Source organism: Corvus kubaryi, unplaced genomic scaffold (genome assembly GCF_017639235.1).
Source record: "Corvus kubaryi isolate FWS band 111438036 unplaced genomic scaffold, C.kubaryi_AGA036_p1.0 68, whole genome shotgun sequence".
Classification (NCBI taxonomy): Eukaryota; Metazoa; Chordata; class Aves; order Passeriformes; family Corvidae; genus Corvus; species Corvus kubaryi.
Genome location: NW_024582056.1, coordinates 20399803 through 20419128, shown reverse-complemented (window position 1 = coordinate 20419128; position 19326 = coordinate 20399803). Strand labels below are relative to the sequence as shown.

The 19326-nt window shown below is 41.1% G+C and overlaps 1 protein-coding gene across 2 annotated transcripts in view; it reads right to left on the bottom strand.

The window, feature by feature from the left end:
• Positions 1–425: 425 nt before the first annotated feature.
• Positions 426–19326, bottom strand: part of GABBR2 (gamma-aminobutyric acid type B receptor subunit 2) — a 469861-nt gene continuing 450960 nt past the window's right edge. For both annotated transcript variants that reach the window (XM_042048675.1, XM_042048676.1), the window contains exons 17-19: positions 19071–19200; positions 10214–10331; positions 426–2903 (exon numbers count right to left, since the gene is read on the bottom strand). In XM_042048675.1, coding sequence (XP_041904609.1) covers positions 2738–2903; positions 10214–10331; positions 19071–19200 — 414 coding nt within the window. In that variant the 3' untranslated portion in view covers positions 426–2737. The remainder of the gene's footprint in view (positions 2904–10213; positions 10332–19070; positions 19201–19326) is intronic.

The following is a 19326-nucleotide window of genomic DNA, read 5'->3' as shown; positions in this document are numbered from 1 at the left end:
GAAGATTGGCTCAATTTCAATAATTCGTGTGAAATAGTAAAATGTTTCCTTTTCTTCTGAATTCACATTCACTGTGGGGCAAGAGAGAACAGTGTGTGGGCTAAGTGTGGTTTGGATATAAATGTTCAGTACATGTTTTGATTAGTTTTCCATTTGAAAAAGGTCTTAGACTTCACTCTTGGGTACTGCAGTAATTGTATTCCGGGGCAGAGGCTCTTCTATCTATTATCTCCAAATGCAAACTGTTCAACTACTAGGATGTGTATTTTTATTACATATTACATTTTTATTAAAATGTAGTGTTGTAATAGGATTCCTCTTTCTCTGAGGAGGCTTTTATATATATACCTATGTTTATATATATACACACATACTCATTAAAAATGATTTTGCTATGGGGGAAGAGGGCATTGAGTGCAAAAAGCTAAGTTTTATATATTTTATTCATAAAAACAGATTTGCAACAATTTATTAAAAATTGATCTCATGCAGTATAAGGTTATACAAGAAATTCTTCATTTACATTTTCTTCTGGCAGTTCCAGTCTAGTTTAAAGCATTTGTGCACTAACATCATTGGAAAATGCCATTGGGGCACAGCCTCTTCATAAATTTACAGTACATTTTTGCTGCAGTATAAAAGAACAGAAACATTAAATAGCTATATTCACTTGGTTGGTCTTGTTATCTGCAGTAAAGTAAAAAAAAAAATGTTATGGGAGAAACTACAGTATCATTGAGACAAAGAATGTACTGCATGGTTTAAACCTAATAAACGTCACACAGTCAGTATTCACGAAGTTACAGACACACACACACACACACACACTCACCTCCAATGGTCCGATACTTCTGAATTATTTTTTTTTCCTGCTAAGTTGGAATAATATTTCTACAGAGATCTTTGTGTATACATTATATACAATATTGTAATTTTCTCTTTTTAAAAATTAACATTCCTTTTAAAATAAACCAGGCCCTGATGATATTAATAAAGCAAGAGAATACTGTCAACACACATTGAGTGACGACATCAGTGTTTAGTGCTTAAACAGAGTAATGAGTTCTAGTTTATCTGTGTTTATACTTACATGGTTTTTTGTTCTAAAAGCTACAGATATTTCCATAACCTCTCTTACTGTATGTGCCAAGTGAAATATTTTGTGATGCTCCTGATTGCAAGATTCAGATACATATTCGTGTTGGTTTTGGCCACTATGAGGTGTGTTTTATTTTTAATGGAGATTTATGCTAGCTTGTCAAAGCTGCAGTTAATTCCCTCAGGTAATGAACCCCTTCAGCTGTGCTTCAGTCATTGCTGATTTGTAAACCTTTGTACAAATATCATTCCAAAGGTTTGGTCTGAGGGGCACAGGTGTTGATCGAAGAAAACTGAGAGCCTAGTGGGTGCTTCATGTGGTTTTTTCCCCCTACTTTTAGCAAACAGCCCTGGCAGTGAGAGGACACATTTCCAGTCCTTTGAAAAAAGAAGCTGCATGTGTGTCTCACCTGTGCCTGAGGGTTTGGCTCCAGAGTTGGTCCAGATGGTACACCACTATCATTCCTCCTAATTACTTTGGTTCAGGGAAAGGAGCTAAAGTATAAAACCAATTGTTTTTTCACAGTCCTTTCAGGATTCAGATAAAATATTCTATTGGTAAATTTGATTTGTCCTCTCTAATATCCGCTACAACTGTCACACGTACGCAGGTACGAAGCAAACATTGTGTATATTCACATCTATGTGCCCTGCAGGCTTTGCCTGCAGCAGCAAAGTGCTGTGCCCTAATCCCTCCCCCCCAAGTCCACTAAATTAATTTTACTGTAATTATGTGTGACACAGTTCAAACAAACTAGGAAAAACAATTCATCCTGTGGCATTAAGACTTTACTACCCATCTGTCCTCAGTGTCCTGAGTTATCAGCCCTAGGACTTTTTCAGACAGTTTAGTGTGTTATGGTTGGTGCTATTTATTCTGAAATAGGTGCAGAAACTTTGCTAAAAATGAAGCTGCAGATGGTCAGCAGTCACTACCAATGCCCCTGAAGATGGGTGAAGTGCTCTGCTTGCAATCAGCAGCTCTCCAGCTGGTGGCAACTCAGAGCTGGAGCTTGGGTTACACATACAGCTGCAAGGTAAAGGTGACCCTGCTCACAGCACTGCAGAGTCTCAATGACACCCGAGGAATCATTTCTCACAATTCTTCTTTCCTACTAAACATCATTCCTGAAATGAAAAAAAGCAAGACTAACCAGTGCAGAATGTTTCCAGCGATTTAACACAACTCTTGTAAAAATGAGTGTATCTATTCCAACATGGTATAGCTCAACCACTGCATTTTCCTTACATGGATACAGTATAGAATTGCATGTTCTCAGCAGCCACATAAAGCTCAGTGACATTTGAGTGTTTGTTTTTTTTTTTCCCTAGTGTCTTTTTTGCAAGATCCATATATCCCAGCCTCCTTGTTGCTAGTAGAAATTTTGGAAGAAACATTTTTCAGTGACTTCTAGGTGAAGAAATAAAAACTCCATGAATAAGGCTACAGATCAAACTCCTTGTGTCCTCCTTTGCTTTTTCACATGAGTTACGTGGGCACTCCTGTGACGAGGGCCTCAGCAGAAGTTCCTCTGCATTAAGAGCCAATGTTACATGTTTGTAGCAGAGTTCTAGGTCAGATGTTTAGTCCAGTCATTGAGTACTTAAAAGCAGTTCAGGAAGCACTGATCTCCCTCTCCTACAGCCCTGAAACCATCACTCGGAAGGAGGGTGGCACGTGTCTGTGCCGAGGACTGGCACTGGGGCTTACGCATGGGCTGGCACAGCTGGCATCGACTCCTCCTATGGACGGCAGGTAGGCGTGATGGAGGATGGGCAGCTGCAAGGACAGCCGGCGCTGTATGCTGCGGGAGAGACAGGGAGAGCAGCGTTAGCCAAGGGCCAAATGGAATACATTACATGGCTGGTGTGCTCCCAGGGTGCTGCGAGGGAGTTCTCTGTGCCTGCCGCTGTGACCGACAGGGTTAATGCCAAGAGCATGGCCCTTGCTGATGTTGAACTGTGCCACCGTGATGTTATTTTCCCCTTGGGGAATTCTTCTGGCAGGTTAGACATGGCAAAGGAAAATAAGCGTGCTTTCTCAGCATCCCACAACCTTCTGAAATTCCCAGGCACATTCAGGTTAATTGTTAGACTGCTGATACCAGGAAAAGGGAAAACCTTAAGTTTGCAAAGAGGCCGTATGGCTTGGTGACCCCCCACCCCCTGCAAAGCAACCAGCTGCCTTCAGAGCCCTGACCAACTGTGTAGACATGCACGAGGTCACAGACTGAGTTTCAAGCCATGCATCACTTAGCACAAGGATGTTAGTACTAAGGATGGCATTTTTGCAACTCCAGCTGAAGCAAACACAGGTGCATGGTGATTGGGACTGATGGCTTTTTCCTCTTTTAAGTAGCTCCTCTTTAAAGTTTGGGTCTGTGCATTTGAGGTGATAGATGTTTCAGTCAGTGCTATGGGACTGAGGAACTGGCACTCTAAAAGCAGTCCTGTCCAACACCCATACCAAAATTCAGTGTTCCTAAACCCAACATTCTGTATCCATTTTTCCAAGCAGATTGACATCATAATAACTGGTGTAATTTTTTTAAAAATGGATACTAAATCCTGCTCACAGGTATCCCATCTAAGCCCTTTCCTTGGAGAGCATGGTGCCATTAGAAAAGGCCTCTGCTACCCCTGTGCTGTGGATATACTAGCACCTTCCACAAAATCGAAATCCTGTTGAGGTTTGCTAGTGTAAAAGATGATTTCAGTCATTTTATCCTCAGGATGGCTTTGCATTTGGAGACATTCACCCTTGAAACACAGTGGAACTTTCTAAAGAGAAGAAAGATGTCAAAGTGACTGAGCTGAACTGAAGACTGGCTTTTGGATTTCAGAACAAAAATGCCCATAGAAAGCATTGTAACTGTATAACAGAGTTTTAAATTTATGTTTGCCCATTATCTGATATAATGACAGTGTATAGACAGGCCTTTACAAGGGGTGCATGTTTGACAGCTAGCCCTTTGAACAGACTTTCTGATTCAAATGACATTTAATTGCTTGTGTTAGGTAGCAGACACAGATACCAAGGCATCCATTGCACTGCTTGGGAACCAGGCAATATAGCTTTTAAACTCAAACAGAAAGAAATGTAGTGTTCTTCTCTTTAGTTTCTCCACTACAAACTTTGGCTTATTTATACAGAGGTGCAGTAGAAATAGCTGTTGTCTGCCTACCCAGGAAACTCTTTCTCGTTGTCTTCCCCTCAAACTCCCTTTAAAACTTTCATGCAATGTTAGTCCTCAGTGATGACCATTCTAGTGCTGGCAATGCACTCCTGGAACTGAACAAAATCCATTCATTGTTATTTTGCTACTGTGCTTGATTCTTTCTGGTGCTATCAATGAAGTCATGCCTTGTTCCCAAGGAGTGCAGAGGTGGCATGGCTCACTCTTTCCCTGTGCTGAATCCTTATGAGCCCGATGCCATGGATTGTCATTCTGTCTCTTGTTGAGGGGTCAAATGCAGAATTGCCTGCACTTATTTTCCCACCAGTGGAAATGCTTACTTTGTTCAACTGTTATAGACTTCTCATTAAAGGGCTTTTTGAAGCTACTCCAAGAGAATCCAGTTGCATAATCAAGTGAATAGGATTTTTTTTTTCCATCCATTTCACTGTTAGCCATACCACGGACAAAGCATGTTTATTTAGCTATGCCAACAGTGGCTGCAGTGGGTGGCGAATTTTGCTTTAACTGTACTTAAAAGTTTACTTTCACTTGAAAATTTGGTTCCTGGAATTGGGGCAGAGAACTGTAGCCTGGAGACTTGCACACAATTAAGAGTGTAGACAAAACTCCTAGGGTGAAACGTGAAACAAAACAAAACAAGTAGCAAAATCCAAACAAACTTGCTATTTTCACCTGAAGTGAAAGTAGAACTTGTGCCTTGCCTCACTCTGTTTAGGGCTCCTTTTCTCACAATATGTGTGATTTTCCCTTCTCCCAGTCCTTACACATTTTGCCTATGCTTTTGGGGAGAGCCCTTGGTATCAATACAGGCTGGGGGATGAAGGGATGGAGAACAGCCCTGCCAAGAGGAAATTGAGGGTGATGGTGGATGAAAACTGGACATGACCAGGCTATGTGCACTTGCAGCCCAGAAAGTTAATCATATCCTGGGCTGCATCAAAAGCAGCGTGGCCAGCAGTGTGAGGGAAGAGATGCTGCCCCTCTGCTCTGCTCTGGTGAGACCCCACAGGGAATATTGCATTCAGCTCTTCTCATAAGAAGAGTGTGGACCTGCTGGAGCAAGTCCAGAGGACGGCCACAAAGAAAATCAGAGGGCTGGAGGATGTCTCCCATGAAAAGAGGCCGAGACAACTGGTGTTTTCCATCTTGGAGAAGAGAAAGCTCCAGTGAGACCTTGAAGCTGCTTTCCAGTACCTAAAGGGAGCTTACAAGGTAGCTGGAGGGGGACTTTTTACAAGGTCATGGAGTAAGAGGATGCTGTGTGAGGTTTTAAATAAAAGAGGGTAGATTTAGACTACATATAAGGAATGAATTTTTATGATGAGGGTGGTGAAACACTGCCACAGGTGGCTCAGATGCCCCATCCCTGGAAACATTCAGGGCCAAACTTGATGGGGATTTGAACTAGCTGATCTACTTGAAGTTGTCTCTGCTTATTGCAGGGGTATTGGACTGGTTAACTTTGAAAGATCCCTTCCAGCCCAAACCATTATGTGATCCTATTAATTTATTTCAAGCTGTGCATACTATATAGGTGTATATATATATATATATGTGAAAACATATATATGGTCAAGTATTTTGGAGAGGGAATGGTTGGTAGTACTGGGTCTAAAATCATAGGCAACCACTGAAGGAGATGGAAAGATAATTCCACACACAGAGCATCCACTCATCAGGATTCTGTGACAGGGGAAGTGTCCTCAGCTCTATACAGAAATACCATTTATTAGGAAAACATAAAATCAAGTAAAACCTTGACTTCCAATGTCAATGCACACAGAAATACAATGCAGTGCACATGGGAATGCACGATACCACAAGGGGGGCCGAGGCATTTGAAATATATTTTGGTTTTGTTATAGAAAATCACTAATAAGATCCATTGGTAAGTGGGGGGACTGAAACAAATTGCTGCAACAGTCAAACATCTGAAGTTCTGTGGGAGTGTGTAAACTGTGTCTGAGCACTCAGGGATTATTTCAGTTAATTCTGCAGCACATTAATGTTGATTTTTATCAACTGCAGGGAAGCTGGAGAAACTCTAAAAGACTACAGTAAAGCAAGATGTTCTACTAGCAAGTAAAAGAAAAGGAGACTTAGAGGTGACCTTTTCCCTCTCTACAACTTCCAGAAGGGTGGTTGTAGTCAGGTGGGTTTGGTCTCTTTCTCCAGGCAGCAACTGACAGAAAGAGAGGACACAGTGTTAAGCTGTGCCAAGGGAAATGTAGGTTGGATATTAGGAAAAAGTTTTTTATGGAAAGAGTGGTTAAATACTGGAATTGTCTGCCCGGGGAGGTGGTGGAATCACCATCCCTGGATGTGTTTAAAAAAAGATTGGATGTGGCACTTGGTGCCATGGTTTAGTTGAGGTGTTAGGCCATCGGTTGGACTCGATGATCTTAGAGGTCGCTTCCAACCTAGTGATTCTGTAAACTAACTGTTCTAAACCCACCTTATTTTAATGATAGATTTGAGTTAGATCATAGATAGACTAATATAAATCACTCTCAGTGAAGAAACAAAGGCCTGTTCCTGCTGAGGCAAATGGCTGCAATGCAATAATCCAGTCACAACCAAGTTTTTTGATTGAGAATTTTTTGTTACTTAAATTAACATAACTGGCTCCAGTTATGCTTTGAAGGTTACAAAAAACCCTGCATATAGGAATAGTCTATTAAGATCACAAGTTTTAGTGGGGTCCCCCAGAAATCTGTCATCACCTCTACTTAGAGATCTGGAAGACTGTTACATATTGTTGCTGTTAAAATGAGAATGGTATAAATTTTAATGGTGCCAAAAGCTAATGACCTGCTGGATGTAGGTCACTGATGAGAAGGGACACGCACAGGAATGAAGGAGCATAGATGGATGTCCTTAAGGGTCACAGAAGGTAAACCATTGAACGTAGCCTTTGTGCACATAAGCTGACTGATATGATCTTTAGATAAGCAAGCAGTACTGCCCATCAGGAAAGATGAGCAGTTTGATGCTCATCAAAGCAGATGACTTTGCCTGAGAGACAACTCATCCTACTGGGAAATGAATGATATCTATTCTAAACCGGTTCAGGCTGCTTTTTGGACCTGAGATGAGCTGGCACAGTGCAGTGTCTATCCACACAGCTAAGCAGCCCCCAAGATTGCTGCTGAGCATTTCCTGGGAGAGCACAAGCAGGTACAGCTGTGCTAGGGAGTATGCTAAAAAGCACAATGGGAAATCAAAGTGCAGGGCTTGTGCCTGTGCACTGGTACTGCTTCGCCAGTGCTTTTACTATAGGAGGTGTTAATTTATACTGTGTAGACAGTGTACACAGGAAAGAAAGCAGTTGGCATCCACTTTTTGCTCCTCTTATCTGATGGCCTGATTGGGTATGGAAAATTTTACATGGCAGTATGGAAAACCTACTGGGTCCTGTCCAGCGGGAAAAGGAGTAAGATGCCAAGAGAACTGAGAATCATCTATATTCATGCTCTAAGGCTGCTTTACAGTCATACAGACTACATTTTCCCTAGGTGCAGCGTTCTAAATCTGAGCCAAGCACAAAAAAATTGTTTTTCACATTCTGATTGAGACAATGTAAATATCACCCCATTGAAAAATGTGAAACAACTTCCTGCACTACTGCCTGAAGTGCATGTATACTGTTCTGGGTTCACTTTGGGCACAACTGTAGAATAAGGGATCCTACTTGCAATGAGTCAAATGTAGTACTAATGGTAAGAAAGAATGAAAAAATCCCAAATCAGCTCTTTTCTGGACTCTCTAAGAGCTTTCATACTGGAAGATGTCAGTTTTCATGAGTGCTGACAAGCACAGGAAGCTGGGAAGATTTTTTTCCCCACAGTCACTAAAGAGTTAAAATTTCTGCAGGCAAGTGATTGAATTAACATCCTCCTTTCACAGGTTTGTGACCAAGAGGAAATCTTTTTCAGACTAATGTCCTTGAGATTCGTGTTCTTGAATAAGAAATAAGTTTCTCAGACTGTGACTACCTGTCAGATGCCCTATGTATGAAGTGAAATTAGAAAGACAGAAACTACAGCTTACCTTTAAATCCTTTTTTTTTTTTTTTGGACAAAAATTATATATTTAGCAACCATCAAAGGACAGAAGTGCTGCCAGACAAGCTGAGAAACAAGCCCAGGGGTGCAGAAGGATATCTTCAAGAGCACAAACTTGTGAAGAGAGTCAATCTCTTATCAAAAAGAGGGAAGTCCTGAAGACAGCTATACCTCTCCTCTCTGGCAGATCCACTGTGCCTGGGCAGTGTGGCTCTGGTATCCAAACCACCGCCTCATTCCCAGGGAAGACACTGGCCCTTGGACCTGGCACAGTCACAGCTCTGCAAATGCTGAATGGCACTGTTTAGATTTAGCAGGACTGTATTAATTGCCTTCCATAAATGACTGTTCAGATTTGTACTGACCCACTCTCCAGGACCTTTAGGAAATCTCAGTCTTCTCATCAGTTATCACTAGCCTAGAGGAAGTTCTGTCATCACCAAATGTTTTTCTTTGTCTGTATTAAATCTGTATCGAGACAATTGGATTATCTGAAAGTCTGTGTTTTTCTTAGCATCTTTCTTAATGTAAGGGAGCCACATGTGGATGAGGCTGCATTCACACTACATTATTTCTGACAAATGGTGCTGAGAAAAACACAGGCCTCTAATAGCTATGCATTAAAGCACTCTGCTGACCCCACGAAGTCAGGAGAGCGCTCTCAGCAAGAGTCCTGCTTTTGTGAAATAACAAGATATTTCGTCTACTGTGGGACTTTTTCCCTTTTTTTGAGGGGTGTGTGTGTGTGTGTGGATTAGCTTCTTTGCAGGTTTGGGTTGGGTTTTCTCTTTGAGTGCAAGGACAGAATTAGAAATCCACGTGTTTTCCTGCACCAGGTAGTACAAGACAGTAGCTACTATCTGCAATCAGGGCTGCTGTTGCTGATGTAACGTGACTCATTCTAGTAATCTGTTTAATTTATTCTGTTTTTAAATAAGTTTTTAAATTGCCCAGGAGTCTGACAGCTATTAGCTCAGACACTGATGAAGCGATGCTCGTGTAACCAGGCTGCCTTGGGGAAATGGCTGATGCAGGCACACATGAGAATGCTGCTTCCCTGAGCTCTGGCCCATGGCAGGTCCTGCTCAGAGAGTGGAGGGTAGGACACCAGTTTATTGTATCGGTTCCTAGAGAGGAAAGCGAACACCCAAAGACTCCTTCCCCTCTGTAAATCCAGCCAGGGTTTTGTGCCATCCTCTCCTTGTATCTGCAGCATTGTTTCTAAGGGAAACTACTTAGTGCAGGCTTTCCTGTGCCAAAAATCAGGTCCAGCTGCTATGGCAACGTTGAGAAGCCCTCAGGACACTTTTTATTTCTCATCTAGCTTAAGAATGTAAAAGAACAAAATGTCTACATACACCATGAACCCCTCTGGCTGGTGTGTGGAAGGACTTGGACATTTGACAAGAGTCATAAGACACTTGTGCACATATGTACATCCTCTTCTCTCCTCCACACACTGGTGGTTGGGCACAGCTCATCCTGCAACTCTCTACAGAAACTTTAGACATCATGCTGCGGATGTCTCCAACAAGAGAAAAGAAACATTTGTTTGCCTTCGGGGCACCTTAGGATCTAAAGTCCCTGTTATCCTTTGAGTTTCATTGGGGTGGTGAGCTGGTGGCAGGGAGGTATCACAGTACAATGTTGCTGCCTACTGGTGCTTTAGGAGGTGCCATTCACATTCCCCATTGCTGATGTTTCAGGTTCTCTCTGTAGCTGGGGCTGCATGAAAGGGGGTTACAGTGAAGGTCTTCCCATAAAAAAATGCATGGAAGGGAAGTATGGGCTTTGATGAAATGTAATAATTTAAATTACCATCTTGTCAGTAAGATAATGATGTATACTTACTGTTCTGGAGAGTTGATGTCTTCTATGGGATCTTTGTTTGTTCTGGAAGGGTCTGATGAGCCCCACTGTGCTGGTGGATTTTGATCAAGATGATTTTTCAAAATGGCTTTCTCACCATCTGGATGGACAACACATTCAGTTTTACTTTACTGTGACCAGGTGACCATTTCAAAATTGTTTCATTTTAAATTTTCCCAGATATCCATAATGCCACAAAGTAAACTCATACTACCTATATTCCAATATAGTCTCAAGTTTTGCTGTGACAGTTTGGTACTCTTATGTTTTGGTTGATGTGTTCCTCCATAGGAACTACCATGAAGAAAGAGAAAAGATACAAAACCTCTTTGTCCTCCCTTTGCTTCCCCCCACCTTTAAAAAAACCCCACAAACCAACCCTTGTCGTCCCACCTCTATGCAGCTGTATCACTCTCTCTCATCTAGGCTTAGGCTATGTGAAAAATTAATGTAACTATACTGTTCTTGCAGTTAGAAATTGTAACCTTTTCATAAACCCTCTTTCTTAAGACTTTTCCTGAAAGAACTATAACCTCATTGATATATAGACCCTTGATACTCTTATGATCACACAGGCAATTAAGTGCTGTCATTTGCCTATCTGCCACTGCTATCATTTTTAGCATGGAAATATGATTCATATCAGTTTCACTGGTCCATAGGTTGTCTGCAGCATGGACAGCTAATGATGTCATTATTCTTTTTTCTTTTCTGCACAGTGATAACAAAACAGATCATAATTCTTGATTCCCCTGGGTGTCCTGGGAGTCCCTGGCTAGCTGTGCTGATGCCCATGGCATCATTCCCCCTGAGAAACACAGGCAAACACAGCCATTTTAAGAAGATCCTTTCTGTGCCTGCCTGCTTTTTCAAAGTGTCTTTCTGTGTTAAGCCAAATAAAATCATATGGAAAGCGTCTGAATAATGAGGGCAGTTCACAGTTTTCATAAATAATTACAGAGAGCTCCAAAACCATCACCAGCAGTTGTTTGCCACACAAACAGAGAAGCAGTGATTGCCGCAGGCATTGAGGCAGCATGGAAGAGGAGTCTGAGGTAAATTCTTGAAGAGGGTACTGGAGGATTTGAACATAAAAGTGGGTATGAGGGGGAAAAACAGGAAAAGAGTGAAGAAAAAAGGAAAACAGCATGAAAAATCTGGTACATTTTGAAGGGTTAAGCTGCTTTTCTGTTGTACTTGTTTAGGAGCCCCAAATAATGCTCAGCTCCCAGCATGCTAGGAATATCTATGTTATCAACAGGCACCGGGTGTACAAAACAAGCAGCAGAAACACAGAGTGAAGAAAGAAGCTAGAAGCACAAATATTTTGAGGGCAAACTCCAACATCTATAATTACCCTCCCAGTAAGCTCATCCCTGGCATTATTTGATAGCATGCACTTCCTGCTGTGAAAAACCTAAAAAAGCAAGCAACAACCAAGTGTGTAGGTGAGGAGGCAACAATGCACAGACATGGGGATCACTACAGCTCAGAAGGAGACAAGATTTTTCACTTATGTTGCATTGAAGAGAAGGATCTGGCTGAGAAAGGAGGTGACCAGAACACATGAAGCTGCTTCGGCTGGGGCAGGAAAATGTCAGTAGAAGAGAGCAAAGGAATTCAGTTGTAGCAAGAAGAGTGTTTAAGAGATGGCAGGAGTCAGTGATGGTTTAGATGTGAAGGGAGTAGAGTAAAGAGTCAAATCTGGCAGTGGCTAAGATAAGCAATAAGGTCTATCATCTCAGGGCAGCCTGAAGTTTGCTGGTGTGGCATTTGCTGTCACAAGCGTTCAGTTTTTACTTTCCGTACATTGCATTTCTTTGTATATCAAGTTTGACATTTGTATAAAAGTCTTGTGATGTCTATAAACAGACATGTAGAAAAGAATACTTTTTACTTCTGTGATTAAAACCAACATTCAGTCCTGAGCTGATGTAAGCTGACAATGGAAACTGCTGACTTTTTGATATAGACCAAAGTAAAAATTTGAGTAACCCTTGTAATTAGGGATGGAAAAACTCTATGATTTAATTATTTTAGGGTTCCAACTCCTTTGGACAAGATAAGCATTTTAACATTTTACAAAGCCAGTAAAGACATAATTCTTCATCAAATGATTGGAAAATGCAACTGTTGCTGTTTGGGAGTATGTTATTTAATAGAATAATCTGTGTTGTACACGCTAAAGGAGTTTCATGCACTTTCAGATGTGCTGTGAGAGGGAGAGAGAAGGAGGTGGTCCTTGTCAAAAAGGTGGGGGATTTAGTTTAGAGTAGAGCAGAAATCATATATTCTCTTCCTACTCGCCTCTCAACACCAACTGCCCATGTATCACCGTGTGTTATTCTTAATAGACTCTTTTCTACCACTCTTGCAGATGACTTGCCCTTAATACACTGAATAAATTTCTGTATACAAGGCTACCAAGTGCAACTTTTATTGTATATGTATAAAATACAGACAAAATGCACATTAAATTGTTGCTTTTTTTCCTTTTTCCTTTGCTTCTTTCAAAATTAAAAAAAAAAAAGTTAAGTAATTCTTATTTGTTAGGCATTTTGGGAGAGGAGTTGTTAGATTTCTATTTTGCAGCTATGGAAACTAGAATATCTTTATTTTTTATTTACCTTTCATTTAAATAATGTAGAGCAAGATTCTCACTTAGTCATATGCTTCTGGGAGCTGGATCTTAAAGAAAAAACACTATTGCCATATGCACTTAAAAAACTTAAGGGTTTAGAAAACTAGTTTTATATACCTGAGCAACTGAAAGAAAATAAATTAAGGGCAGTGGTAAACATTTGATTTCCCAGTTTCCCCTGTAGCGTGTAGCAGTGTTTTTGATACTTTCCCATCTTCTCCTCTGTCCATTAAGTATGCTGCATGGAAAATGCCCTTCATTCTCAGGGTACTGTCTGCCACTGCAGATCCTACCCAGTAAGTTGCACCGGGATGATGTAACGACCTTCTAAACTGAAATTACATTAGCCAGAAGCACCTTCTAAATAATTTTCACCTTTGTAGACCTCAAACCGGAACTCAGAAATCTGGATAAGTGATGCCTGAGCACTTTCCATTCAGAAAGCTGTCGGGAAAAAAGACAAATACATCTCAAGGGCCGCACACAGCACTCAGCAGTGGGCTCATTATAAAACAAAGCTTGCTGCCGGTGGTCGGTGAGAGACAGAAGGTTTTAGCTCAGGACCTTTGTCTACCTGTAGCAAAGAAACAGCTTCCGTTTACAAAGCTCTGAGCTGCAAAAGCACACCCACGCAGGCTGCTGAGGGGCTCAGCGAGGAGGTCACTGCTCCCAGCTGCTCTCCTCTCCCTCTGTCAGGGGTCACCTATAATCACTCTGCAACCTCGTGCTGCCAAAATTACCTGGGCAGGCTTAAACGCACCGTGCGTTTTAACAACTCTCATTCAGCTGCAGGCAGAAAGCACCAGGTTTCTGAAGCACTGATGATGCTTCAGTTTTTTTCCATGGAGTTTAGAAAACATATTTTTTTAACTAGAAGATTGTTTTGTTGATGTTTGTACACTGCAGCTTTATTGAACATCTTCATCATTACCCTTTACTGGCAATATTCCTCTGATGGCTTAGAACTGGATGGCAGAACTACTCTTTATCCAATATCTTCCAATTCTATTGTTGTTTCTCTTTGCTAGAAAGCATATTTTGTGCTCCACAAAGAAGCAAGTGTGGTTTAATAAAGACTTATAAGATCTGGCAGAGATAATTTTGCTGATTTACTAAGGAGCTTAGGAAACTTTAAATCTAGAGGTAGATTTTTAAAACCTGCTGTAATTTTCCCCAGTTCTGTTGTTTGGACTGTGAAACATGACTAGGCAGTCTCTGTTTTTCATGTGAATAGGATGTGAAGAAAGTAAGCTGAAAGGAAAAATTAAAATGATCACATCGTCTGCTGGGTAATCAGAAAAAAACTTCTCCTAAAGGAAGCACACTGCACTGGCAATCTAAATGATAACTTCTAATAGTTATGTTTTGAGAGAGGAAGATTTTTTAAAAAGAAAAGCCAGCAAGATTCTGCTCTGATTTATACTACTTTAAATCAGAAGAAATTACCTTTACTACAAATTCATTTCTGTGCAAGAAAGGGCAGGTACTGAACCTCTGACAGCTTGGTCTCCCTTTTGAAATAGAAACAAGCTCCAGGACTGAATCAATTTGTTAGGCTTCATAGAAACTAGCATACATATCGCTATACACCTCTATAAAGAAAGGAACTATATCCTTGCTTCAAAACAGCATCCCTTTAAAGGAGTTATTTCTGAAAGCCCTTACCTTTGAATCTATTTTTCAATCTCAAGCTTAATGCTTGAATCGCATGAACTTCATAGAAATGATATTTCCCCCATCTATCACAGATGAATTCTGTTTTGCTTCGCATTTGTGAGCAACATGCCTTTGAAATCTGTTTTCCTTTGAGCTGCTTTTACATGGGGAAAAAACTAACACTAGGAAACATCGGAGTGGGGTGACAAGTGGTAGGCATATTTGACACGTAAATGAATGCTCCCAGCCTGTTTACAGCAATGAGTAAAGACTGCTTTCTGGCTTAAAACAAAGTTTTCTGAGCAAGGAAGGGCGCCTGTAGAGAAAGAACCTGCAAAAAGGGTTTGTTCATAAGGGGCGACTGCGGCAAGGCTGTCTCTTTCTTCTCATGTACTTCCCATAGAATGGCCTAATTTCCCTAATATGCTACTCTGAAATGTACTAGCCAAGGTAGAAATTGAGGGAGGTTGTTCTCCAGGATTTCTTCTGAGCTTTGCTTTATAAGAAACACTTGTAATCCATGATTTTGTGAATTATTTCACATGGAAATAATTTCATGTATTAAAACATCAAAAAGAAGTCAAGTAGAGTAAGATAGTAAGATTCCAAGTGTAGCAAAATTATCCAGCCCCCCACCCCCAAACCACACAATATCTTTCCTCTGTCTATTTGTCTCTTCAGGAGCTTTTAACTCTGCAGGAACTTGCACAGCAGAAATAAATTCCACCTTCACAAACTCTCTCCTGTCTGACACACTGACATGGGTGCAAGGAGCCCTTTTGGGAAGCTCTGGTTTGTGTCCATTTTAGGACATTTCTTCCCTGGAACTGTGTGGAACTTTCCTGGAACTTCCTCTTTACACAGCATTACACTTGAAGCACTTGTCCTCCTTTTTTCCAAATGCCAGCCTGGAAAACGCTGCTGTGCCTCCAAGCCTGACTGTTCCTGCTGAACGGCTCTGTCAGTGACAGAGACGGCCCGAGCCAAGCCTGGCCTCCCCCACACCCCATCCCTGCCTCAAACCCAGCCTAGAGTGTGGCTCTGCCGCTCCAGCAAGGCCACCAGATCTCACAAATGCCAGGGGAGAAGTTAATGTTGCCCTGGGCACAGAGCTGAGGTCACTAGCAGGCACAGTGACTCAGTCATGTGAGGAATGTATCAAATGAAGTTAATGGTATGCCCTTTTAAATGCGGCTGGGGAAACCATTCGAAGTCCCAGAGCCACAGCCTGTGGAGCATGCTGAAAAGTGCTTGACCACACAAAGTTCTGTAGCAGTGCAGCTAAAAAGCCTGCATTAAAAGAAAGCAATTAAGCCATAAACCACAAATCACATTTTCCTAATTGCTTTTCTTACATAGCCAATTGCTGTAGATGTCTCAGGAACATTATGCATTTGTGAACAAGAGATGAGTGTCTCAGATAATATCTCTCTTTAAATGAGGTGTACTGAAATGTGCTGTAAAGAAGGAGTCCCTGTGCCAGCAAAGGGCTCCTGGAATACACCAGGAGCTATTGCTGTTAATAACTAACCAAGAATCCCAAAGTTATGAAACACTGCCTGAGGTCAGGCAGATATAGGAGTTCACAGCTGCCTCTACCTATTTTGGCTAAAGTAATTTAACTTTTGTATCCTAAATCCATATGTTTGATGTAAATGAGGGGGGTGGGGAAGGAAAAGATGAATCAAATAACGTCCTTTGGCACTTGGTTATAGGAGTTAGGATTTTTAACTCTGGGCAATTTTTACAGATCAGAAACCTACTGAAGTGTACTATGACATTAAAGTTTGATTAGGGCTTGCTTGAGATGCATTGCCTAAATCCCACATTATGATCTGTTCTGTGAAGAGCAGTGCCCTGAGTTTGTGTAAGCAATAGCAATGGGGTTACACTACATGGCATTCTCTGTGCGAGCTCTTCCAGAACAGCAAGGTATTTTATAAAAACAAGTGACATAGAAATGAACCACAAAGCGAATGTGGCACATTAGCTCCTATGATTTTTAGCTCCAAGTCAGCTGCTGTTTTGAGCCTCTCTCTTTACTGTCCCATTCCTACTCTCCCAGCTCACATTTTTCACAAGATTAAGGAAACCTCATCATCACCTCAAAACCAATGTTGGCCGGGCTTCCCCAGTTGCACAGTGGGGATGAGAGAGATGGTCACTTCTAGGTCATGCTAATAGATTATTTACAATTCTGAAACTTCTTCACTCAAGTACCACCAGGGATGCATACTTTCACGGTTCTGTACTGTCCTTTCCTGAAAGTTCATGAAATGCACAGCTACAGAAAGCATAGTCATGTCATTCAGAGTTAGCTTTCCTGTAGCTGTAAGGGCCAGAATTTTTTTAAGTACCATTTAAGCGATGTTTGTTTGAATCTGCACAGAAGCAGCAGTGACTCAGCAGCATGAATTCTCCAAAGCCTTGTTATTTTGATTGGAATGGCAAATTTATATTAAGCACATAGGTTGACTATTGGGAATGGATGCAGTGAGACAAACAGACAAGAGATTCAGACATGTAGCTAAGGGACAGGGAAATGTGGAAAGAGAAGGAGCAGAAGAAATGGAATTGGAGGGACAGAAAAGGCTAGCAAGGGTTGTTGATCACGGTGGCTCAGAGCCTGGAAGTATGAATATTTAATGTCACTTGTGTCAGAATCAGGATACACTGTAATGTACATGTGTGGAGTATTTGCCACCAGGTGTGGGACCAAGCTTCAAACACCTGCTGCAAATTAGGAGCCAGGTCTTCCTCATTCCCAGTGAATGGATGCTCTAATCTTTCCATATAAAGTTGGCCAAGGAAGAACATCTTTCTCCACCTGTCCCAACTTTTGTGTGGAGCTTTATGTGGTAGGTCTATTGAGAAAATTGTGTCCAGAAATTTCAGTATGCCGAATATCTACCCTGTTAATCCCAATAATACATAGTGCCAAGCTACTCTGCATATTAATACTCCATACTTAGCCTCCATACAGATGATTTTAAATATGCACCCCACAGCAGAAGTGTAAAAGCTAGGGAACTGCACTGGGGGAAAATTAGGAACAGAGACAATCTTGGATGCTGCTGCTTCAAGCAGCAGTTAGGCATCGATATCTTTTGTATACATAGACACAAGTGAATGCAGAAAGGCTATATTTTATCCTTGATTTCTTTGCCAGCCTCCTACTGCTAATGGAGTGCATCTTGCTGTGGGAAGCATCCATCCTAAATTTATACCCAGTGTATTTCTTGAGAATCATTTTTTGTTCCTCATACCCAAACTCAGATGGGCATTTGGCACAATGCAATGTATCTTTTCTGCTTGAAATATTATTCATGATTTATCATTTTTCCTGGAGCATCTGACATGAGAGGAACATTCTATGTGTTCCTTTCAAACTGCTCATCCCACTCACTGATGTTAGTTCTTGCTCCTGATCTCAGCCCAATAATCACACGCCTCCAGCAGCTATTTACGTTTTCCTTTTCCTCCTTTCCCCTCTTCTGTTTTTTTTTTTTTTACTTTTAGAAAGGACACTGGGAACTCTCCTTCTTTTTTCTTTTTGCCACAAGTTATACAACCCAGTGTATACCCAGCCTAAAACAAAAGGCGCAAGAAAATGTAACCTTATCCCACCAAAATTTCAATACACTTCAAAGACATATGTGGTCTGTTGCTGTTGTTCTAAAATTATTCTTCAAGTTTATTCACAGGGGTAACTTCTGTCCCACTTAACCAAGCTTATGGTGCCACATCAATAAGAAGCTGGAGCCTTGCAGTGTAACAAACACACAAATCTACAACTTACAAACACAGAGCAGATAGTTTTTCACACACTACAGTAATATTCAGCTGTACAAAGCTATTTGCCAGAAGTCACAAAGTACATCCATTCCAGGTCAGAAATGGAAGGTGGGTGTCCTGGCTTCCACTTTTATTGCACTATGCACCAGATTTTATTGCTTCCCAAAAAGCAAAATGGCTCTAATGGAAGCAATTCTCTTGCATGTAGTTCTTCAGGGAGCCATGCAAGAGACACAGGAGAAACAACTTAGGAATATTATAGTTGTCATGAAATCCTTTTTTATCAGTTCCTAGGGAAGAATTTTCATACATGAGTGCCTTCAGTTCTGCATTTAGAATCCAAATCAGCACTGAAATATTTACATGCTTCTCTTTTACATGCTTGATAGCAGTGTCCAAAAGCAGGATTTCAGCATCCTAGTCAGGCAAGCACATATTAAACTGGGCTTAAAATTCTGTGACTTTCCTCTCTCCATGCAGCACAGAAAACTTGACTTCTGAACACAAGTACACTTCTAAAATTTTCCCACTTCACCATGTGTATTAAAATAGAAGACATACATATAGAAATAACTACTCAGTGGGTACTATGTAGCTTATTATGTGAATCTGCATACTCTGTGTAATTAAACCAAAATATTTAAAGCTCTGTCTTACCAAGGTCTGAGTGCTCTGAAACCATTTCAATGAGATTGCTGTTCTAAAGTTTGGCAGGTTAAGCTACTAATGGATTTTACTAACACTCACCTTTGCTGTCTGTGAAGTTCCGTATACTAAGAATGTCATTGAGGTCCTGATAGTGGTTCTGCTTAATGTACGTTGTTTTCTCAGGAGTGTCCTGAAGTTGCATTGTGACCTCTTCCAAGTCTTTGTCCAGCTGCAAAACAAAGAGAGTACAAATCCTTCAAAATTCAAGAGTCCTTGCTTCAGGTATGTGCACTGAGGCGTAGCTTTCTATAATTAGACTGGAAGGCAGGTGGTAATGCAATTACTACACTGTGGC